The 25,577-nt window shown below is 35.9% G+C and overlaps 1 protein-coding gene across 6 annotated transcripts in view; it reads right to left on the reverse strand.

Moving 5' to 3' along the window:
- SLC41A2 (solute carrier family 41 member 2) overlaps nt 1–25,577 on the reverse strand; it is a 139,347-nt gene that overhangs the window by 49,360 nt on the left and 64,410 nt on the right. For all 6 annotated transcript variants that reach the window (XM_021922840.2, XM_021922838.2, XM_031650711.1 and 3 more), the window contains 2 exons: nt 12,326–12,473; nt 7,305–7,384 (listed from right to left, as the gene is read on the reverse strand). In XM_021922840.2, the coding sequence (XP_021778532.1) occupies nt 7,305–7,384; nt 12,326–12,473 (228 nt within the window). The remainder of the gene's footprint in view (nt 1–7,304; nt 7,385–12,325; nt 12,474–25,577) is intronic.

The raw sequence follows: 25,577 nt of genomic DNA on the forward strand, positions 1-25,577 counted from the left end.
GCACTAACGTCATGGAATATATTTCAAATTCTGTCAAGAATTCCTTTGCACATTCCGAAGGGAACCCAAAGCAAAAGTTCATTTTCTTAAGAAATAAATCTTTATAATCAACAGTATAATAAGTATGGCCCCTTCCTACATCCCTAACTATTTTCGCCATCTCTACGTACCTCTGCATTTTCACCTGTTCTCCTCTCAAGACTTACCAGAACTCACATGCAGAAATTACTCTTTTAGTTTCAAGAAATGCAAAAAGATAGAGGAGAAATAGCTTCCATTTTTTTCATATTTTTAAGAAGAAATACATTGGAACACCCTTTTAGTGAAGACCTTTTTATTTAAACAAGGGTAGGCGTATTCACCTCCCTAGTCCCTAATGCATTACCTTTACCATTTCCCTCTCAACACACTTGTAGACAAGGTGGTAAATGGCTGATGAACTCTCTTAAATTTTCTACTTCCTTTACCATAAATCATGCATTCTTTTTTAAATAAATTACGTATGTATGTATGTATTTAGAGACAGGGTCCTGCTCTGTTGCCTAGGCTGGAATGCAGTGGTGCAATCACAACTCACTGCAGCCTTGATCTCCTGAATTCAAGTGATCCTCCCACCTCAGCCTCCCGAGTAGCGGGGACTATGGGTGTGTGCCACCATGCCTGGCTGGTTTTTCTTTTCTTTTTCTATTTTTTTTTTTTTTTTTAGTAGAAATGAGGTCTCACTATATTGCCTTGGCTGGTCTCAAACTCCTGAGCTCACACAATCCCACCTCCTTGGCCTCCCAAAGTGCTGGGGTTATAGAAGTGAGCCAACGTGCTCAGTTTAGATTATACATTCTTAACAGAGGTGAAAACTGGTTCTTGAGGGGAGAAAAAAAAATCACTCATTTTATTTATAAAGCCCATTTACACATACAGCACATAAATGGATAAAAAGTAGATGTGTAATATGAAAATTTCATGGGTAGGTACATTTAGAAAAAAAAATGATTCAAACGGCTCCTTCAGAAGGTGATGATGAAAATAAAAGACAGAAAAACACTGCCTTAGATCAGCAATTCCCAACCAGTGTGGCTCAGATGGGTTACAGCTGTGTCAAGATACTATCCTCTAAGCTCTTGGCATATCGGGTACCTCTGGTTACAAATGGCTGCCTTCTTCACCCTAGGGTGCCATCTGAATATAATTTTTATGTGTGCTATGACATGAGAAAGATTAGAAAACACTGTCCTAGAGAAATGAATCTCACTACTTTCTTGGGACAACTGAGGCTGTCAGTTGTAAGGTCCTTGTTCATCTTAGTCTCTATCCCCTCGCCCATATCTGTGTATTTCCACCTGTCTTTCTTCAGGACTCCTTTTCTTACCACATTGAAATAAGGGGTTATCGGCCGGGCGCGGTGGCTCAAGCCTGTAATCCCAGCACTTTGGGAGGCCAAGACAGGCGGATCATAAGGTCAGGAGATCGAGACCATCACAGCCAGCCTAACATGGAGTTGAGAGCCCCACGTCTCTACTAAAATACAAAAGTGAGGTGCGTGGGGTGCCTGTAGTCAGGGAGGGAGGGCGGCTGAGGCAGGAAAGAATGGGTGAAGCCCAGGAGAGTGAGCTTACAGTGAGCTGAGATCCGGCCACTCCAGCCTGGGCAGGCGAGACTTCATCTCAAAAAAAAAAAAAAGAAATAAGGGGTTATCCTTTCTTTCTAAGGCTACTGTGTGGTCCATCACTTCATGGGCCTTGCTCCCTCATTATTCACCATCTCTCATGCATCCTTGATCTTTCCTTCTCTATTACTCCTTTGCTTCCTTGCCAACAAATGTACCCACATGTCTCTTCTCTTGGAAAAAGTTCCTCATCTGGACTTCCAAGTGTTATTCTAACTCTTTTCTTTTCACTGTCAATCATTTAACATGAAGTCTAAAAGTGCTACTTCTAAGATGTTTATTGTTTTATACTATTTAATAAATACAAAAATAACATTTATAAACATATGTAAGTTATAAAGATTTATACTACAAAAAAACACCCATGTACCCACCACCCAGTTTAAGAAAAGGAATGCATTATCTTTAGATTTGAAGTGCCCTCTGTACTCTTCCCTAATCTCATATCCTTCCTTCCCTATCAGAGTGACTATATTTGTGTTTTTTATTCTCTTGCTTTTCTCTGTGTTATTACCACACACATGTATATTCCTAAATACTATATAATTTGGTTTTACATACACTTGAACTTTATATAAATGGAACAATTTATCATATAAGTTTCTGAGATTCATCCTTGCTCTTCTGGGACATGTAATTTATCCATTTTTATTGTTAATAACATTCTATTGTAAGACTGTACTTTCATTTATCTAGTCTGCTACTCAACAAAACTGAACTCTCAAATGACTTCCTGATCACTGAATAAATAGTCCCTCTTGATTCCTTCTTGGCTACAATAACATAGCTTTCATCCTCCTTCTAACCAATGCATCTCTAATTCAGAAGTTATTTCAAGAGCAGATAAAAATAGAGAGGATAAGGGAGAGGAAGTATGCGATTGGGGATGTCTTGTTTGGGACAGTGGGTAGCTGACACCACTAACTGACACAGGAAACACCAAAGGGCAGGTTTGAGGGGAAGGGGATAAGTTCAGTTAGAAGTTTCAAATGTTCCATGTAGAAATATCCAATTTAAAGTATGGATCTAGAAAGGAACAGATATGTCAAGACTAGGGATAAAGCCATGAAATGAAGCCATATGACAAGGACAAGTTGTTCTCAAACTTTTGCATGTATCAAAATCAATTGATGAGTTCTACCTCAGAGCTGCTGATTCAGGCTTAAGAATTTGCATTTCTAATGAGATCCCAGGTGATATTGCTGGTCTAGGGACCACACTTCAAAAATCTCTGGATGAGACAATATTGCCCAGAAAGAAGGTTAAAAACTAAGAATAGGAGCTCAAGAGCAGGGACTTGAAGAATACAAAGAGGCAGGTAGAAAGAAGGAACCAGTGAAGGAAAATGAAAAAGAATTTTCAGAGAAGGGATGAGAATGGTAGAATTGCAAAAAGGGTATAGTAAATAGTATTAAACAACTGAATAGAATGAAGACTGAAAATAAGTCATTGGATAAAGTAATTAGGAGGTCACTGGAGAGCTTAGTAAAAGCAGTTTTGTAGAGTGAGAAGGAAGAAAAAATACTATAATGAGTTGAAAAAATACAGACTACACTTGGGAAAGTTTGACTGTAGAGGGTAGGAGAGAGAACAGAAGCTTGAGAAGGCAGAGCACTATGGGAAAGGTGACTTGGGATAAAAGACTTGTGCACATTCATAAGCTAAAGGGAAAAGATGTAAGAGAGGAAGACACAGGAGATACCAGAAAAGTTAAAATAATTGATGGAGTAAGACTCCTGTTGGAGTTGTAATGGAATAGTATCCAGGGCACAGGTGAACTAGTCGGTCCTGGGCAAAAGAATCAGCTCTTCTGAGATAGGGGTGAAAGAATTTAAAAATAGACATTGTTAGAGATAAGAATAGTGGTGAAGGGAAAGGAGAGAGAAGCATGCTGGGAGAGACATGCCTAAAGCCTCTATTTCCTCTGTAAGCCTGCCCTACAACAAACATTAAAGGAATTTCTTCAGGCAGAAGGAAAATAACACCATATAAAAACCTGCATCTACACAAAGAAAAGAGTGTTGGAAATATAACTTTATATGAGAAAATATAAAAGATATATTTTTTCATTTTTAGTCTCTTTAAAAATAACTGAAGCAAAAAATAATAACAATGTATTACAGGACTTACTACAAAGTAAAATGTATTTCAAAAAAGAGCACATAAGAAAGGAGTGGTAATTCAAGTATAGTGACATAAGCTTCTTATCCTATATGTAAAGTGGTTCATTATTGTTTGAAAGTAGACTGTGATAAAAAAGATATAAGCCCTAGATCAATGGTTCTCAAAGTGTGGTCTAGGGGGTCTGAGGAAGGCTAGATCTAGAAATCCCAACACCTAGCTAACAGAAGTACCAGAAAGAGAGACTCACGTATATGTTAGCATGACAAAGGCTTTAAGAAATCCTGTAGTAAACAAGTTTGTTTAACTTAATGTTTACCAAATTTGATTGACCACAGAACTCACTTTTCAAGTTATACTTATTAACATCTCACAGAACTGGTGTTACCGAGAAATACATTTTGGAAAATGCCACTAGTTCTGAAAGACATTAATACATATTAAAAGATATTCTAGTCACAATATGAACACAGATAGGCCTTACTTTAAATAATGTATGCATTCTTGTAGCTAATAAAACATAAATTAGTAGCTGCATATTTTGAGGAAAAAAATCATAGGCTTTAGAATAGACCCAATCTGGGCTTCAATCGTGACTGACCACTCACAAGGTAAGAGACCTTAGACAACTTGCTGATCTTATTGTGAGGATGACATAACATGTATAAAAGAAACCTGTGAGTTACCTGGTACTTAGTGGTAGGTACTCACTAAATAGCAGATAATGATGAGGACAGTGATGAAGATAAACAAGGGTCCTCTAAATAGTACATTCCCCAACACATTTTAAATGAAATTCAATTCTCAAATGTTCCATCTTCTTTCAGGAACATAGAATAAACCATTTCTATTAATGTTTTTTAAAGAGTGGAATTTATAAGTTCATGGTGTACCACCATGCCCAGCTAATTTTTGTATTTTTTGTGCAGACAGGCTTTGTTCGTGTTGCCCAGGCTGGTTTCAAACTCATGAGCTCAAGCGATTCACCTGCCTTGGCCTCCCAAAGTGCTGATAGCCAACTAACAGGTTTACTTACTGAGAGGCTAAAAATACATTACTATGAATATCACGCAATGCCACGGCACAGACGTCCAGGGAGAGCATTTCAGTGAAGCTCTAGAATTGTTTCTTATGTAAGGTAAAACAACTGAAATATGCATTAAAGTCTTATAATAAAAGGGTTATTGTAATTTAAGTTAGATTTCTTACTGAAATGTTGTTTAATATAGCTCTAACAGTCATTATGAGTAATGTTTATGCTAATGAACTCATCCATTAATATTCACAGAACAGGATCTGAAGAGGTGGGAGGAAAGCAGTAGTTATTCCAGGCAGTGAAAATTAGATGAATCTTTGTGGGGACAATATAAAAACCTAGCTAGAATAATAATGAAAAAACTTGTACGTGTCTTTGCGAAACAATGAGTTCAACCATGTACAGAGGGCCTTGAAAGCTAGGAAGAAAAATTCAAATTTGATTTGATAGGCAGGGATAAAAAAGCCACTGTTTATTACATGGGTCTTAGGACCCATGTAATAAAAACAATGTTTAAGAATGACTAGGCTATTAGTGACACTTAATTTGCATCAAATAGAGAGTGAGTCAGGAAGGCTACTTTATTACTTGAATGATGGCTATATTGAGACATTAGGCTACAAGGGTAAGACATGCTTGTTATATAAATAAACGAGTGAGCAAGTGAACTGTGTTAAAGGGCAAGTAGACAATGGCTTGGTCACTTTTCAGTCAAAAAGGATGAAGGACCAGGTTGAAATAGATGGTCCCACAATTTTATGTGTGGGCAATGGGGAGAATGGAGGCACGAAGAGAGAGACCTATAGGGAAAATGTGTTCATTGATATTCTAAAGGGATATAAAAATTAAAATACTCAGTAGAAATTTTAGATATGAAATTAGATTTTGAAGAACTTGCCTTTATATGTCATATATATATTTTACATATATACATATATACATTTTTTTTTTGAGACAAGGTCTTGCTCTGTTGCCCGGGCTGGAGTGCAGTGGCATGATCTTGGCTCACTGCAACCTCTGCCTCCCTCCCAGGCTCAGGGGATCCTCTCACTTCAGCCTCCCACGTAGCTGGGACTACAGGCATGTACCACCATGCCTGGCTATTTTTATATTTTTTGTGCAGACAGGGTTTGGTCATGTTGCCCAGGCTGGTCTCAAACTCACGAGCTCAAGTGATCCACTTGCCTTGGCCTCGCAAAGTGCTGGGATTACAGGGATGAGCCACCATGCCCGACTGACACATTTTCTTTTTACATAGATATGCAAAGTAAATTACACTAAATATGTAGTATATCCTGGGACATGTTTTTCCCCAAGTAGAATTACTGTTTAAATTGCATTGGTCTAGGCTATACTTAAAATCTACTTTAGAGTTCAACAGTGAGAACACATGGACACAGGGAGGAGAATATCACACAACAGGGCCTGTCAGGTCGGGGGCAAAGGGAGGGAGAGCATTAGGACAAATAACTCATGCACGCGGGGCTTAAAAACTAGAGGACGGGGTGATGGGTGCAGCAAACCACCATGGCACATGTGTACCTATGTATCAAACCTGCACGTTCTGCACATGTATCCCAAAACTTACAGTAAAAAAAAAAAAAAAAATCCACTTTAATGACAGCCACCCCAGAAGCTGGTAGACTGGATTAAAATGATCTTATTAAATGTGATTCATATATAAATGTCTGTGAATTTAAATATTATAATTCCCATTTCATAGATAACAAAAAAATATATGACAGATTTTCAAAGGGGTCAGCTGAGGACCAGCAGATTTTTCTCTTTAATTTTTTTTTTTTAAGACAGGGTCTCACTCTGTTTCCCAGGCTAGCATGCAGTGGCTAACTGTAGCCTCTAACTCCTGGGCTCAAGCAATTCTCCTGCCTCAGCCTCCTGAGGACACACCTGGGAATACAGGTGTGTGCCACCACACCTGGCTAATTTTTGAATTTTTTATAGAGATGGGGGTCTCACTATGTTGCCCTGGCCTCAAACTCCCAACCTCAAGCGACCCTCCTATTGAGGCCTCCCAAAGCACTGGGATTGCAGTCATGAGCCACTGTGCCCACCCTAGATTTTAATGAACTGAATGGACTCAAGCAATGTTTAAACCCAGCTGTCTCTAATTTATCCACAAAAATTGACAAAAGGAACAACAGAACAATATACGATAGCAGATAATCCCAATGTAAATAATAAACTAAATCTGAAATGTATTTTGCCACATTAATCTTAAGTCAGGTATCCCTGACTCTCAAACTAGTGGTTCATGATAAGATTAAGAAAGAGGACTTTTCAGAAATGTATTCCACCTACTGAGATCTGGGAATGTCATTTTCACTGTGAGCAACAACTTAGGGTTGGAGGGAGAATGGCTGGATAGGAGTACAGACCTCTTGAATCTGAGCCCTAAGACTCCTAATAGTACCTAAGAGTATACAAGATTTGATATTATCAGGAAACAGTATATCTAATTCTTACCATTAATAACTGGCGTGTAAACAACAATCCCAACCAAGTTCGGGTCAGATACAGTTGTGTCCAGAATAAGGCCCCCAATACTGAAAGAGATAAAATTATACAATTTAGAGAAGAGGAAAGAGAATATACTTCAAGTTATTCTGTACATACAGACACCCCTCCTTTTTAAAATAAAATACTCACACATTTTAAAAATAGAGCAAAAAGAAAAATATTCAAAGTAAAAATCAATGTCAACAGTAAAATGTTGAAAATAAAACATGGCATAAGCTCTAGCCCCAAATTTCAGAATTCTGATGTCTAAGATATGCAACTTGTGAAAAGAAAAAGCATATGCTTTAAATGCATTAAAATGTCGTGAACAGCATACAAGAAATTATTAACCATGTCTATTTCTGGGGGTGAGGGTGACAGGGGACTGACGGTCATTTTATATTCTTCTGTGCTTATTAATTTTTTAAAACCATGCCATTGATCACTCTCATAATTTAAAAAATAATTTTAAAAAGAGTATGTTTTCATATTTGAAATAAATAAGGCATAAAATAGGTTATTTTTATTGTGTTAAAACTAGATATTGTTAGGATGTGTCTTATTACCGGCAAATTAAAATAATGAGTTATTGCTACAGAAAGAGCTGATCTTGAGAACAGAAATCTGGAAAACTAACATATCGTTATATAGTAGCAAGCCGTACACTTTCAATGTGTCAGTGGAACTTGGAGACTTTTTTAAGTTTCCAAGGCCATTATCAAATAGTTAACATCAGTTTCTGAGTCTATGTAGTATAAAACATTGCCAGTCCTAATATTCCATGGGATCCTGTGCCCATATCTTCCAGAAAAATGCCATCTGCATTACAACAAAATGAACTACATACTGTCACAGAATGGGATTGTCAAAATATCAGATCAAATGTTCTTACCTGATAGTTAACATTAGAAAAGTATCAAATCTTTATTATTTTAATTCTTTAGTAAATAAATGAATTATGTCTTAATATGCCTAAACTGTAGGCGTTCTCACTAAAGAGGTACATTGTAGAGCCCCAAAATAGTCCTCTTTAGAAATATTTTAACATTTTAAGCCCTAATTAAAAGAACAAAGTACATATTTCAAGAACAAACTAGTTATGAGTCAAAAACTAAACCTCTCTGACAGAATATATAGATCCTGTTGTGGATATAACATAACAACAATTGCTAAAAATACATTTTTTTAAGATTCCTGTTAAGCCCGGTGATAAAAGTTACTATAGAAAAAATTAGAAAAGACAAAATGAATAAAGTAAAAACCAATCCTAGTTACATCATTGAGTTACACTGTTAGTATGCTGTTATATAGGCTTCTAGACATTTTTTACTTACATATTTTGTTACTTATTTAAATTGACAATAAAAATTGCATATATTTATCCTATACAATATGTTGTGAAATATGCATATATTGTGGAATGACTAAATTGAGCTAATTAACTTATGCATTACTTGACATACTTATTTTTTGTGGTGAGAACACCTAAAATCTCTTGGCAATTTTGATGAATACAATACACTGTTATAAACTATCATCACCATGTTGTACAATAAATCTCTTGAACATGTTCCTCTAACCAAAATTTTTAATCCATTGACCGACATCTCCACAACCCAGTGTTTTTACTATGTACATTTTTTAAAATAAAAATTAAATGATAAAAGTAGTTTTATTTGCTTTCATTAAATTTTATTTTTATCATGTAGATGTATGTCATTTAAAAAGTAAAAGTACAGCCGGCATGGTGGTTCGTGCCTGTAATCCCAGCACTCTGGGAGGCTGAAGTGAGAGGATTGCTTGAGACCAGCAGTTTAAGATCAGCCAGGTCAACACAGCGAGACCCTGTCTCTACAAAAGAGTAAAAATATTAGCTGGGTGGGTGCATGCCTGTAGTCCCAGCTGCTCAAGAAACTGAGGCAGGAGGGTTGTTTGAGCCTAGGAGTTTGAGGCTGCAGTGAACTACAATCAAGCCACTGTGCTTCAGCTGGGGAAACACGGCTAGACACAATCTCTGTTTAAAAAAAAAAAAAAAAAAGAGGTATGTAAAAGTACCATAAAGTTTATAATGAAACAATAGTCCCTAGCCCCACCTCCAGGTCCTTCTCTCTACTAGAAATTATTTTTAACTTCTTTAGTAGTTTCTTCTGGCATTTAATTTTTCTAAATAACATGCTTATAATGCTATTTATTCATTTTAAGTTTTAGACATTTAGCAAATGACTTCCTACTATGGCAGATGAGTATTTGACCTCTCTTACACTTCCCTCCCCACTTTGATCCCTTCCCAAATCCCTTCCTCCTCCCATCCTGCTAATCTGGTTATAATTTCTGGTGAAATACTTAGGGGTGACTTTATTATAACCACGGAAATTTCATTATTCATAGCTGAGCCACAGTGTGTATTATTAGATATCTTCACTTACACTTTTTGTTTTGCCTCCTATTTTTCTTCACTTTTTAGGTACCTATTACTAATTCAACCTCACATGTGTAACTAAGTTTATAAAGTACCTTTCAATGCAGTCAAACTCATCAATTCTACTTTTCTTTATTTGTCTTAGAGACCTCCCTCCTTAAGCCCCTGTTCTCCTGCCAATCTGGATGGTTGCCTGTCTAGGCCTGATGCACAGCTGTCATCCTGTACCTTCCCTCCAATACCCCCTTGGATCTTGGTCTATGTACTATAACAAAATTCCAGTATTTCGTGGGATCCTGTTGCCTGAATCCTCCAGGAAAAAAGAACCACATGCTGCCACAGAATAGATTTCTTCTTTCCTGTATCATCTTTCTTGATTTATTTCCTAACTTTGATAGACCACACCTCCTTTCAGCTTTATACAAAAGGGTAGAGGGGCAGTAAATTCCATGAGATCCTGCCTGTCTGAAAATTTCTTTAGTCTTCTCTTACACGTGATTGATACTGTGACTATATTTTATGTTCAAAATAATTTTCTCTCAGAATTTCAAAGAAATCATTTTAGTGTTGCTATGGGACATAATTCTGGTTCCCAGTGCTTTATATGTAACTTATTTTTTCTCTGGAAACATTTGAGATTCATGATGATATGCTTTGATTTGGGTCCCTCCTACTTTAATTTATTGCACTGGGTACTTAGCGGGCCCTTTCCCTCATGAAGCTCGTGTTTTTCTGTTCTGGGAATTTTCTTGTATTATTTATTTGATAATTTTCTCTCCTTATCATTCACCTCCTATTGTCCATCTCTTTGCTTCATGGGTTGCTTTTCAGGAGGGTTCCTCTATTGTAACTTCAAACTTTTCTACAGAATTTGTTTGTTTCTGCTATTTATGTATTTTTTAATTTCCAAGAGCTCTTAATGTTTTTCAGATCTTCTTTTGCATTATGTTCCTATATTATGAATATTATGCAATAGCTATTATGCAATAACTTCTCTTATTTATCTGAGGATACTGATAAGAGTTTTCTGAAAGTACTGATGGTACTTTCCTTATCATTTTTTTTTCTGTCTTTTATGTTAGAGGCCTTTATGAAATGTCGAGCAATCCTTTACTGGCTGCCCCTGTTTGAGGGGCACTGCAAGGCATACTTGGAGTTCTCTGTGTACATGGGCAGAGTTTGTCAGCAAGTGGGACTCACAGAAGACAATCAGGTGGGCTTGCAGCTCTTTCATCAAAGGACTCACAAGGGTTCGTATCTGCAGGTCTGATCTTTTGTGCTGGTAAGTTTCCCCAGACAGGAATTATCTAATTTTTTGCCTGGGGGTAAAAGGCTGTCTCCCAGCATTATACAAAGAAAAGGAAGTGGGATAGGGTTCTCATTGTTCAGTGTGTAGACTTTTGCTTAGTCTTGCTATTTTTCATACAGTACTTAAGCCACATCCTCACATGTACATGTGTTTTTGAATCCAGAACCTCTCCAATTTAGCCTCTTGAGAGGTTATTCTTGTCTTCTGCTAGGGTGTGAGGGGACAGTCACATGGGTGCTAAAGCTGGAGAAAGATTTTGGGGATCTAGTTGCTCCTTACCTAAACTTTCAACCAATCTTCTTCATTGAAGCTTTCAGATGTACTTGATGCCTTCAATTCCTCTTTCTGGGTTTCTGAGGCTTGCTTCTGATAGTCAGTTAGGTTTCAGCTTTTTTCATTCTGCTCATTCAGTTAACAGCTCTTCATCTGATTCCTATCTTCCTAACGTTGTCAGATCTCTCACCTGCTGCCCTCTTTGCTCCCCTTCTATCTTGGTGGTTTTATAACATTTTTATTCTCTTACTGTCCTTTTAGTAGTTTCAGGAAGGAAAAGAAATGTTTCTTAACCTACCATGTTTAGTAGGAAACTCATACTCTTTTCTAGGTTGTTCTTTTCATCAGATGTATAATAAACATCTTTCCGTAGCAATAGAAATGCTACAACATTATTTTAATGGCTGATATTCCATTTTGTGACTATATAATAATTTATCTGATCAATACCATATTGCAAGACCTTTATGTTGTCCTATTTATTTTTTTTATTAAACACTCTGGGGTGATGAGGATGCTTGCAGCTAAATCTTTTACATACGTCCTTAATTACATCTTTAAGGTCATCAGAGTCCTAGATATGGAAATAGCCAATGGAATATACATTTCTAAGGCTTTATGAAATTCATCTGAGCAACTTAATACTCAGAGTAAGTAATGTCCTTGTCAGGTTAACACACACATACACACACAAAGACAAACACCACTAAATTTTACTCAGTCTGGTAAGGCTTTGGTTGGAGAGAAGTTTGAAACTGGTAGCCAAATGAGGTTCTTTATGTCTACTGATTTCATTAATAATGCCTGTCATTCAGATCCCTTGTTATAATACCTGGGAGAATAATGAATTGGCTATATAAAATAATTAACCTAAGAAATAAAAACAGGCAATTCATTTGTTTTAATATGCATGTACATATATGCTTACAGAAGACACACAAAGACAGAGAGACACATACACACACACACACACATTTTAATACTAACCTACTTATAACCATAGCTGTTATGACAGGCTCCCAGCCTGAGTGGAGAACTGTTCTTGTGGCTGGATGTTTGGCAGCTATTATAATCCAAATAGGAGTTAGAGCCAAGAAAAATACACCAACTAATGGAGAAATGTAGTAATAGGTCTCTAAAATTAAAAAAAAGAAAAGAGAGAGACAACATTTAAATCTCTCTTCTGTATAGCAAATCTAAATTATCAAAGTTTACTAGAAGGTATGACACTATCAAACATTAACATGCTATACATTTTCTATAAACTTCAAACAAAATTTATAACTGTAGATAAGGCAAAAATATTAAACAATGTAACTGAAAAGTAAGACATTGATTGAACAAACATTTATTAAAATAGTTACATGATCTACATGGAAATAGCATAAAAACAATAACAACAAGAAGAACAATAACAGTAAAAGGGCTAACATTTATTGGGCTCCTACTATATACCAAGTACTATGCTAAATGCTTTACATTCATCATCTCATTTCACCGTCCCCATCCATATAAAATAGATACTGTCATTTCTATTTTATGAAGAAACCGAGGCTTAGAAACTTAAGAATTCAGTGAGGAAATAGGGAGAGCTGGAAGAAAATATGTATCTGACACCAAAGTTAATGCTCTTAACTTTAAAGGTAAATAGGATATTGTTTTTGTCCATAGGGAACTTATAGTACGGGCATTCCATAAAATATTGGCTGTCTACTGATAATAGATATCCAAGCTCCAAAATGAAATAGAAAAACTAGGTTTGATTCTCAATTCATATTTAACTGTCAATCTCCCTAGGGTTAAAAGTTGCATATCCCTTATTGAAAGTCTTATCATCTCAAGGCATGTTTTTGATAATATCATTTTAGCTGATCAAAGTTTCATTACTATCAGGGATTTCAGCTAGGATATTCCTGGTCTCTTCTCCATAACTCTAATTAATTTATTATACAAAGTAACTACTTTTTAACTTAAAGGCAAAGTTTATCTTGCAGTCCTATAGCCTACAGCCTTAGATTACTTAATCTAAGTCAAATGTTACTTAATATTTTGATCTTACAGAATGCTGCAACCCTTACCCCAACTCTTATCTTTGACTGAATTTTCTGTTTCTTTTGCTTCTTAAGATATTTAAAGATCTTCTCACCTATGATTAAAGATGCTTGAACTACATACAAACCCAAAATTTTTATTTTTTCCATATCATGTAGGAATAAGCAATTATTATAGATATTAAAATAAAGCTAAACAAATTTTACTCCTAAGCTTTTGTATGGATTTGCCATCACATCTTTAAAATAATTATACTAACAAAATTAATTTTTATATTTTCTTCTATTTAAAGAAATATGACTAATGCTACATTGTGTCATTTTCTCCGTGATTTTTTAAAAGACAAAAAAAACCTTTTATTTGTTGAATGGATTCCCAGTTCTCCTTGTAAGCCAATAGATAGGGATAAATAACATTCCAGTTAAGAAGCATTTTAATCTACTAAAACAACTAAGGTTGCCAACAATCTCTTTAATAGAACTAAATAGAAAACAAAATGCATTGAAAACCACTAAACACAAATGAAAAGAACTATTCTGCTAGGTCAGATCATCTTAGTATTTTATTCTCAGGTCAAGGGAGGAGCACCCTGCTAGACTTTAAAGAAGTTATCCTCAACATTAAATCTCTGGAAGGACATCTGAGGTTGAAAAAAGCACCTACCACCCCCACCCCAGAATCACTGCCCTGAATTTTCAAAGAGGAGAAAAAATGCCTTAGGAAAGAAACTAAAAATAATGAGCAGGCAGTTCCTTAAAAAGTTAAACAGAGTTTAACTTGACCCAGCAATTCTACTCCTTCATGTACACCCAACAGAATGGAAAACATATTTACATAAAAAGTTGTACATTACATAAAAACTTGAATGTTCATAGCAGCACTACGCATAACGGCCAAAAAGTAGAAGCAACCTAAACGTTCATCAAATGGTGAATAGATAAAAAAAACTTGGTATATCCATAAATGGAATATATTACTTGGCCATTTCATTAATCCATACAATTGAATGTTACTCGGCACTTCATATGATTCAAAACTGATGCATGTGACAACGTGATGAACCTTGAAAACATTATGCTAAGTGAAAGATGCCAGACACAAAAGGTCACATATCAAATGATTACTTTTACATACAATGCCCAGAATAGGCAAATCCAAAGAGAAAATAGATTGGTGATTGTCAGAGGAGGGGTGGAATGAGGAATAACTGCTAAAGTATTCTGTTTTGTTCACAGACAGGGTCTCACTTTGTCACCAAGGATGGTGTGCAGTGGCATAATCTTGCCTCAGTGCAGCCTCAAATCCCTAGGTTCAAGTGATCCTCCCATCTCAGCCTCCCAAAGTGCTAGGATTATAGGCATGAGCCACCACTCCAGGCCCAGCGTTTCTGTTTCAGGTGATGAAAATGTTCTGGAATTAGATCACGGTGATCCTTGTACAACCTTATGAATATACCAAAAACCACTGATTTGTACACTTTTAAAAAGTGAATTACATGGCATGTGAATTACATCCAATTTTTAAAAATCCTCACAGAGGGGAAAACAGGAAGGAGGACTGCATTCTTCAAAAATGTCAATGTCATTAAAGACAAAGGATATACATACATACATAGACAAAGAGAGAGAACAAAAGATAAAACAAATGGGGTAAAATGTTAACCTTAGGTGAATCTAGGTAAAGAGTATGGAGGTGTGTGTTGTTTTTTTTTGGTACTGTTTTGATTTTTGCAACTATTCTATAAATACATAATTATCTTTAAATAAAAGTTTTTAAATGTTAAAAAAGTGAGAAAACCAGGCGAGGCTGTGATGAAACCAAACCTATAATCCAGCACTGGGAGGAGGCCGAGGCCCGGGTGGATCAGATCAGAGATCCAGAGAACTATCCTGGCTAACATAGGTAGAAACCCGTCTCTACTAAAATACAAAACTGCTTGAGAGGCGTGGTGGCGCCTGTAGTCTCAGCTACTTGGGAGGCTGAGGCCCGGAGAATGTGAACCAGGGAGGGCTTTGCAGTGAGCGAGAGATCCATACTGCACCTCCAGCCTGGGAGCACAATGAGACTCCGTCCTCAAAAAAGTGAGAAAACCATGATAAAACCCAAATTTCCAAATGATTTACTGTAAATGTATTCTACTTCAATTATCTGCCAAATCCAACATGCCGATTCCCACCAAATTAGATCATATGGATAATTCTATAGGACACTCCTAACTTATTCCTGGCTAACTTCTAATCCAATTTTGATAGGTAGGGAAAATTACAAATATATAAAAAGAGATGATACAAACATTTCTCTTTTTTGGATATACTGGTGTTTTACAGACGTCATAAAATTAAAGAATTACTTTTAGAAAACCACCAATGACACAATCAAGAGGAAATAGTCAATTAAAAGCCAACTATGAACTTCCACATTAATATTAAAATGTGAAATCATCTTCCTTCTAAGTGAAACACATTTAAAAGATCCTGGTTAAAATAATATTTTGTATTAAAATGTGGGTATATCATAATGGGTATTAGGGTAGGCTGAATAAAATCTACGTAATAATTCACAGGACCTGTGAAATGCTACCTTATACGGCAAAAGGGGATTTGTAGAAATGATTAAGTCAAGAATTTTGGGATGGGAAGATTATCCTGGATTATTTGTGTGACCCCTAAATATAATTGCAGGTATCCTTACAGGAGGGAGGCAGGAGCAGATTTGGCTGCAGAAGAGGAAAAGGCAATGTGACCACGGAAACAGAGACTGGAGTCATACAGCTACCAGCCAAGAACACCGGCAGGCAGCCACCAGAAGATGGAAGGGGCAAGGAACAGATTCTCCCCGGAAACCTCCAGAAGGATCCAACCCTGTTGATACCTGGATTTTATTCCTATATAACTCATTTTGAATTTATACTTAATTGTAATTGTTCTGGCTTCCAGAACTGTAAAAACAAAACAAACCAAAAAACCCCAAAAACCTTTTATATTGTTTTAAGCCACAAGGTTTGTGGTAATTTGTTACAACAGCAATAGGTAACTAATACATGCATATTTAAAACTTTTTGGAATGTTAAGCCTAATAAATGTCCATATACATTTATACCTGATTCTGTGATATAGGCAAACTACAGAAAAGTACAGATTAACATAGCTAAAGTGGTTCAAATTGCTCTGATGCCACCTAACTGGCAAACATAACTAGCATCTTTTGTGACTCACAGTTTTCATTTTATATTGTTGATGGCATTTCCCAACTGCTATTATCTCATTTCATTAATAGTTTCATCATTCTCACCCCAAATTCTTCTGAAATATGTAGCTGTTATGATTGACAATTTTTATGTATCAGCTGTTTCTGTGTAAACAACAAAGCAATGGGCACTGTAAGTTGTGATTTTTTTTTCTAAATGCCCCTTAATAATCAATCTAAATGTTCTCAGGGAACTGAAACTCTAGAAATCACTCTAACCTAAGATGGTACAGTGCTAAAAATCCCTCAAGCATAGAGACATTCAAGATAAATTTAGATTCTACTCACACCACCACATTAAGGCAGAGATATTCTAGAATGGGCTGTAAATAACCAGGTGGCATCCTTGTTAGTCTCCACAGGAATGCAGTAACCTGAGGCTAATTGCTACTGCTCTTACAGCTTCAGCCAAGTCATCTGTTTAAAGTTAATCTTGAAAAATGAAAAATCAATCAACATTTTGCCTCTCAGATCTTGCCTACAAAGAGAATATCTAATAACTTTTTTCAAATCAATAAATATCATGTACACACAAGAATTATATAGCGTTATATAATATGTGAAAAAGGAATTTTAAAAATCTTATTGGAACTTATGCAAACAGAAAGAAAGAGAGACAATCATGTGAACATACATATATTCCAGTTACTGGCCCAATGCTGAATCCTGTTAATAACTTTTAAAGATTACTATATGTTTAAAGATTACTATATGAATGTATAAATGCCTTTATATTGTCCCTGTAAGCCACACAAAAGTATATCAGAATCCAGAGCTTAGATTACTCTCTGAACTTTCTATTTCCATTTGAAATAGATCTTTTCTAGCCATGTGTTGCCATTTTTATTTTTCTATAGTGGTACTAATTCCCAGATACTTTCTGCTAAGGCAAGATATCCTTCCAGTGTTTCCCCAATACTATATCCTCATCAACAAGATTTTTTGTTACAATCTATTAAGTTAGTGGACAGTTACTGTGCCAAAATCATTCTGAATAACTTCTAATCACATTAACTGAAGTGCTTTCAAAAGCACTAAGGCATTTGGTGAAGTACTGTTTACTAAACATCTATTTTGTACATGGCACTATAGGGTGCTACAAAGAAATAAAATAAGAACACAGTTTTGTCCTTAAGAAGGTTATATCCTCATAAGAGAAGGTATAACATTTATAGAAAAAGCTATAATGACCAGCCAAACATTAAACATGTCATAAGAGAAGTGTCAATTAAGTGCTATAGGAATTCATAGGAGAAAAAAGATGACTTAAGACTAGGAAAATCTATAAATGTAGACTTTAAAAATGAGAAGGATTTAGATTGGCCTTGATGGGAAGAAGAGGATGAATTGGAGGAGGGGAATAAGAAGGAAATTAAAAAAAAAAAAGATGATATATGAGATCAGTAACAGCTGAGTTTGGCTTGAGTAAACAGTATAGAACAGGAGAAGCAGGCAGAAGCTTGAGAAAGTAAGTTTCCAACTGATTCTGCAAGGCCTAAATACCAGGCTAAAAACTTTAATTTTGTCCATTAAGCAATAAAGAGTTACTAAGGATGACTACAAAAAATAAAGTCAATTGGGGTAAACAAAGCTTTAGGCTTGTTTTATTATTTTTTGGAGGAGTGGAGAGGAAAAGGAGGAAAATTGTGTATTTACTTCAGATACCAAAAATCAACAAATTTCAGCAGAAGCAAAAGAAAGGTAGCACACATTAACTGGGTGTGGTGGCTCACACCTGTAATCCCAGCACTTTGGGAGGCCGCCACAGGTGGACCACTTGAGGTCAGGAGTTCAAGACTAGCCTGAACAACACGGCAAAACCCCATCTCTACTAAAATACAAAAATTAGCCGGGAGTGGTGGTGGGCGCCTGTAATCCCAGATACTTGGAGGCTGAGACTCTGTCTCCAAAAAAAAAAAAAGAAAGAAAGAAAAGTAGCACACATTGAATTGCATGGATGCAGAGAGCCTTAGTATATGTACGAAAGCTAACAGGACATGACGGGGTATTCAGTCATTTCAGAATACCCAGAATTCTAAGTAGTTGAATAAGACTTTTTTCTTTTTTTTATACATACTTAAGGTGTACAACTTGATGTTTTCATAGACATACATATATAATTATATGGTTAATTATATAGTTAAGTGGTTACTAGAGTCAAGTAACTAGATTTAACATCCATCATCTCAGATATTTAACCCCTTTCCACCTTTTTGTGGTAATTACATCTAAAGCCTACTGTATTGGCAAACTTCTAGTTATAATACAATATTACTATAGTCGTCATTTGGTACATTCATTGGATCTCTAGATTTATTCATCCTACATAACTGCAACTTTGTACTCTTTGATCTCTAGATTTATTCATCCTACATAACTGCAACTTTGTACTCTTTGATCTACATCTCCCCATTTCCTGCCTCACCTCCACCCTAACCCCCATTCCCTGTAACTACCATTCTACTCTTGGTTCCTATGTATCTGACACATTTTTAAAGATTCTCTATATAAGTGAGATCATGCAGTATTTTTACTTTGGCGTCTGGCTTATTTCACTTGACATAATGTCTTCCAGGTTCATTCATGTTGTTGCAAATGGCAGATTTTCCTTTTTTAAGACTGAACAATATTCCATTGTATATATACTACAATTTTGTTATTTACTTATCCATCAGGAACATTTAGGTTGTTTCCATATCTGGGCAACTGTAAATAATGCTGCAATGAACATGGGAGTGCAAATATCCCTGTGAAGGGCTGATTTCATTTCCTTTGGATATATACCCAAAAGGGAGATTGCTGAGTCATGTAGCAGTTCTATTTTTAATTTTTTGAGAAACCTCCATACTGTTTTCCATAAAACTGCACCAATTTACATTTCTACCAACAGTGTACAACCATTTGCCTTTCTCTACATCCTTGCCAACACTTGTTATCTTTTGTCTTATTGATAATAGCCATTCTAACAGATGTGAAATGATTATCTCATTTCAGTTTTGGTTTGCTTTTCTCTGATGATTAGTGACATTGAGTACCTTTTCATATACTTGTTCATCATTTTTATGTGCTCTTGAGGGAAATGTCTACTCAGGTCCTTTGCCCAGTTTTTAACTGGGTTATGTGTTTTTGTTGCTGAGTTATGTGAGCTCCTTATATAGTTTGGATATTAACTCTTTATCAAATATATGGTTCACAAATATCTTCTCCCAATCCATAGGATGCCTTTTCCTTTTCACTTTGTGGATTGTTTCTTTTGCTGTGTAACTTTTAAATTTGGTGTAGTCTCACTTATTTTTGCTTTTGTTGCCTGAGGGTTTTTTTTGTTTTTTTGTTGTTGTTGTTGTTGTTGTTTTTGTGTTTTTTGTTTTTTGTTTTGAGACAGAGCCTTGCTCTAGTTGGAGTGCAGTGGTGCAATCTTTGCTCACTGCAAGCTCTGCCTCCTGGGTTCACAAACCATTCTCCTGCCTCAGCCTCCCGAGTAGCTGGGACTACAGGCGCCCACCACCCTGCCCGGCTAATTTTTTTGTATTTTTAGTAGAGACAGGGTTTCACCGTGTTAGCCAGGATGGTCTTGATCTCCTGACCTTGTGATCTGCCCGCCTCAGCCTTCCAAAGTGCTGGGATTACAGGCGTGAGTGATCACGCCCGGCCAAATGTTGCCTGAGTTTTTGATGTGATATCCAAAAAATCATTGCCAAAGCCAATGTTAAGGAGCTTTTCTCCTATGTTTTCTACTAGGAGTTACATGGCTTCAGATCTTATGTTTAGGTCTTTAATCTATTTTTAGTTGTGTAAGATAACTATTTCTGTGTATGTATAAGATAAAGGTCCAGTTTCATTCATTTGCATGTGGATATCCATTTTTCCCAACACCATTCATTGAAGAGACTATTCTTTCCCAATTGTGTCTTCTTGGTGCCCTTGTTAAAATTTATTTTTTATTTGTTTATATTTTGTTAAAATTTATTTGACTGTATATACTTGGGTTTACTTCTGGGCTCTCTATCCTGTTCCACTGTCTGTTCCCATGCCAAAACTAAACTGCTTTGATTACTATAACTTTGTGACATAATTTGAAATCAGGAAGTGTGATGCATACAGCTTTGTTTTTCCTAAGATTGCTTTGGCTATTCAGGGTCTTTTGTGGTTCCATATGAATTTTGGAATTCTTTTTTCTATTTCTATGAAGAATGCCATCGAAATTTTGATAGGAATTGCACTGAACCTGTATATTGCTTTGGGTAGTATGGATGATACTAATTCTTCCAATCCATAAACATGGACTACCTTTCCATTTATTTGTGTCTTCTTCAATTTATTTCATTAATGTTTAATAGTTTTTATTATAGAGATATTTCACCTCCTTTTCTAAATTTATTTCTAGATATTTTATTTTACACAGTGTGCTGTATGTGAAACCATACTTGCATCCCAGGGATGAATCCCACTTGGTCATGATGTATAATATTCTTTATGTATTGTTGAATTCAGTTTGCTAATATTTTATTGAAGATTTTTGAAGCTATGTTCATCAGAAATATTGGCCTACAGTTTTCATTTCTTTTGTTGTTGTTGTTTAGGCTGTTTTTGTCTTTCTGTTTTAGAGATGGGGGTCTCACTATGTATGTTGCCAAGGCAGGACTCCAACTCCCAGGCTCAAGTGATCCTCCCATCTCAGCCTCCAGAGTAGCTGGAACTACTGGTATGTGCCACCACACCTCACTAGTTTTGTTTTCTTGTGGTGTCTTTGTCTGGAAAATTGGTATCAGGTGATGCTGACCTTATAAAATGGGTCTGGGCTGGGTGCAGTGGCTCACACCTGTAATCTCAGTAACTCAGGAGGCTGAGGCAGAAGGACTGTTTAAGGCCATGAGTTGGAGACCAAACTAGACAACATAGTAAGACCCTGTCTCCAAGAAAATATTTAAAAATTAGCTAGGCATGGTTGTATGCACTTGTAGTTCCTGATACTTGGGAGGCTGAGGTGGGAGGACTACTTGAGCCCAGGAGTTCAAGGCTGCAGGGAGCTATAATGCCACTGTACTCCAGCCTGGGTAACAGAACAAGACCCCCATTTCTGAAAATAAAAGTAAAAAGAAAAATAAATGAGTTTGGAAGTATTTCCTCTAGTTCTATGTTTTTGGAAGATAAGGATTGGTACTAATTATATGAATGCTTGGTAGAATTCAGCCATGAAGCCATCTGGTCCTGGGCTTTTCTTTGTTGGGAGGCTTTTAGTCACTACTTTAATAACTATTTGTTATTGGTCTGTTCAGGCTTTCTATTTCTTCCTCATTCAATTTTGGCAGGTATATGTTTCTAAGAATTTATTCATTTCCTCTAGGTTATCTAATTTGTTGGCTTAAAATTGTTCATAATCGTCTCTAGTGATTTTTATTTCTGAGGTCTCCACTTTTATTTCTGATTTTTTAATTTCAGTCTCCTCTTTTTTTTTCTTAGTCTAGCTAAGGCTTTGTCACTCTTATTTGTTAGAAGAGCCAACTAAGTTTTGTTAATGTATTCTTTAGTTTTTCTATTCTCTATTTGGTTTATTTCTGCTCTGGTCTTTATTATCTCCTTCCTTCTGCTAACTTTGGGTTCACTTTATTCTTTTTTTTTCCAGTTCCTTGAGGTGTAACATTAGGTTGTTTAGTGGAGATCTTTCTTCTTTCTAAATGCAGGTGTTTATCGCTATAAACTTCCCTCTTAGAACTGCTTTTGCTGTGTCCCTTAGGTTTTGGTATGTTGTGTTTCCATTTTCATTTGTCTCGATATTTTTTTAATTTCCCTTTGGATTTCTTCTTTGACCTCTTGGTTGTTCCGGAGCATGATGTTTAATTTCCACATGTTTTTGAATTTTCCAGTTTTTTTCCTATTATTGATTCCTAGTTTCATACAACTGTGATCACAAAAGATACTTGATATAATTTCAGTCTTCTTAAATTTCAATCTTCTTAAAGTCTTCTTTGTTAAGACTTGTTTTGTGGCCTAACATATGATCTCTCCCGGATAATGTTCCACTTGCACTTGAAAAGAATGTGTATTCTGCTGCTGTTGGATGGAATGTTTTGTATATATCTGCTAGGTCCATTTGGTCTAAAGCATAGTTCAAGTCCAACGTTTCCTAATTGATTTTCTGTCTGGATGATCTCTCCAGTGTTGAAAGTGGGGTACTGAAGTCCCCTACTACTATTGTCTTACGATTTTCCCCTTCATATCTGTTAACAATTGATCATATATATATTTTGGTGCTCTGATATTATGTGCATATATATTAACAATTTGTTATATCTTCTTGATGAATTGAGCCCATAAGACTTTTCTTAATGCCCAGTTCTTTGAGCACTATATAATATATGGCCTCTATAACTAAAGCCTACTATCATAAAATCCTCTCTTTATCTCTAAAAACTGCTAAGTGTTTTCAATATAGTTCAGGAAATAAACTTGGTTTCCAAAAGTGAAGCTTCTCAGCAGGAGGAATGGGGTCTTGGAATTTAAATATGTCTGTTCCAATCTTGGTATTCAGAATACAAATATAAGGCATCCAACTGCTGTTCTTATGAGGCCCCCTAGTGCTCACAGAGCAGACACTTTAGCAATGTGAACACAGACACTTTAGAAATATCTTTAACTCTTAAATTAACTATGGGATTGATCTGTAACACATTAAAAAATCTCTCTTTAGGGGAATCAATGATACAGAAAAAAATGTAAAAGACTATTTTAGTTCATTTATCTTGAATTACTTTGAGCCAACTTTCAGAAGACAAGGATTAGAAAATCCTAAGCAATATTTAATAACATTAGTTTTCAAAATCATGATCTGTGATAGTAACATTCCATTTTACTTTATTTCTTGATCCAGTTAAATTATTAATGCACCACTATATGACATTCAAAATATTGAAAGCTTTAGATGGCAACACATTATGACTAAGTCTTTTAAAAGGAGAGTTTATCCCTTGTATAATTAAACAAAATAAAATTTTAGGTGGGGCAGGGTAGTTCACACCTGTAATCCTGGCACTTTGGGAGGCCGAGGTGGGCAGACTGCCTGAGCTCAGGAGTTTGAGACCAGTTTGGGCAACGCGGTGAAACCCCATTTCTACTAAAAATAGGAAAAAAATCAGCCGGGCATGGTGGCGTGTGCCTGTAGTCCCAGTTACTTGGGAGGCTGAGGCATAACTGTCACTTGAACCCTGGAGGCAGAGGTCGCATCGCACCACTGCACTCCAGCCTGGGTGACAGAGCGAGACTCTGTTTCACATATTAATTACTTAATTAAATTAAATTGTAAAGGTCAGGTGCATTATTTTCCTCAATAGTTGTTTATCTACTGGAATCTCATAGTACTTAAGTCTGTAACATTATAACAATTGTCATGTTTATCACGATAACATTCTTCAATGGCATTCTCTTTCTTACTTTCTTACCACTGTCTTTAACTGAGGAGATATCTGGTATTTGCAAGCAGCTGAAAAAATGTGTTATAAATGACTTAATGGTTATTTAAATACCCAAATCTGCAAATAATATGCCTGTATTTTTTATGTATATAGGGTAACCTGTCCCAGAACCAGTACCAGCCCTCCATCCCTACCCCCACCCTCTATGTTCCTGGGCAAACCCATAGAATTTCTGTCCTTTTAATGATATTGAGACAGAACGCTTTATCCTCTTCTACTCCTCTTTTCCTCTCTCTTTCCTCCTCCTCAAACTGGGAGAGACTTATCTAATTAGTAATACTAGGGAAAGGGGCACTAACTCATGCCTAACTCATGCTGTTACTGGCTTTCTCTTTTGAGATACAGCCTATTAGTGACAGTCTTTCTTCCCCAATACAGTTAACAGCTTACTCTATGGGTTGAGGACTACAAGTTGTTCAGCTGTCTGGCTGAGAGTGTGTGGGTGAGTTTATAATAGAGTAGAAGAAGAACATTAAGCCATAGTTTCTATTACTAGCCATAAGCTAATATTTCAATCCCTGACTTCAGCATCTATTTCTAAATTTTATAATAATTTAGAGAAGGAAAAAGTATTATCAATTTATCATCCAAACAATATAAATGACAGCAGATTTAAGATTATCCCTTTAATAACATAACCCACTTTCTGTGCTTTTTTTTTTGAGTGTGAGGGAAGGGAATGAAGTGTTGTCTTTAATATACTTGAACATATATCATTCTTTGCAAATTGCACAACAACATAAAAAAGCTAAGACCTTTGGGAGTAAGAGCTTACATTTAGGCCATTGATCATTTCTTGTCTTACACCTCACTCAAAGTAGATGCAACTTTATCTTCTAAATGAGAGAAATATTCCTTGAACATATACACCAAGTCTTATTAAATATTGTTTTTATGCCACCCACTAAATAACTTAAGGCAATTTTATATACTAAATGAAGCTTCCTTGGTATCTCCAAAGGTCACAGAAAACTATTGCCTTTGGTTGATTAAAGCCCTTTATTTCTAGAACATATATCTGAGACTCTTACTTCTTCAAATGAAATATGCTTTAGCTTTATTTTAAGGTATACTATAAATCTGTATAGAACCCATGAACATATGTGAGGATATGTGAATAAATGTTAGCCTCTGGCTTGGCATATATACTCATGTTTTTTTCTTGTATTACTGTAAGTTTCTGTTTTCTTTAATTTGGCATCTAAAAATAATAAAACCACAATGAACTTTTAGCATTTAATCAACGCTCACAGATCATATTCATTTACCATTGACCCAGAACACAAATTTGCATTAAAACAACTCATTAGATTCCATAAATACTCTATCACTATTTATCAGGAATTACATATATGGCTCCAACTTTATACAGCATTCAGTCTAATTTTCGTGGTGATATTTTTTTCCTTTTTGTTAGTAGCCATGAAGCTACTTATTGGTGTGGGTTTCTAATGGGGAAAAAACATTCCATT

The sequence above is a fragment of the Papio anubis genome, chromosome 9, assembly GCF_008728515.1.
Source record: "Papio anubis isolate 15944 chromosome 9, Panubis1.0, whole genome shotgun sequence".
NCBI lineage: Eukaryota > Metazoa > Chordata > Mammalia > Primates > Cercopithecidae > Papio > Papio anubis.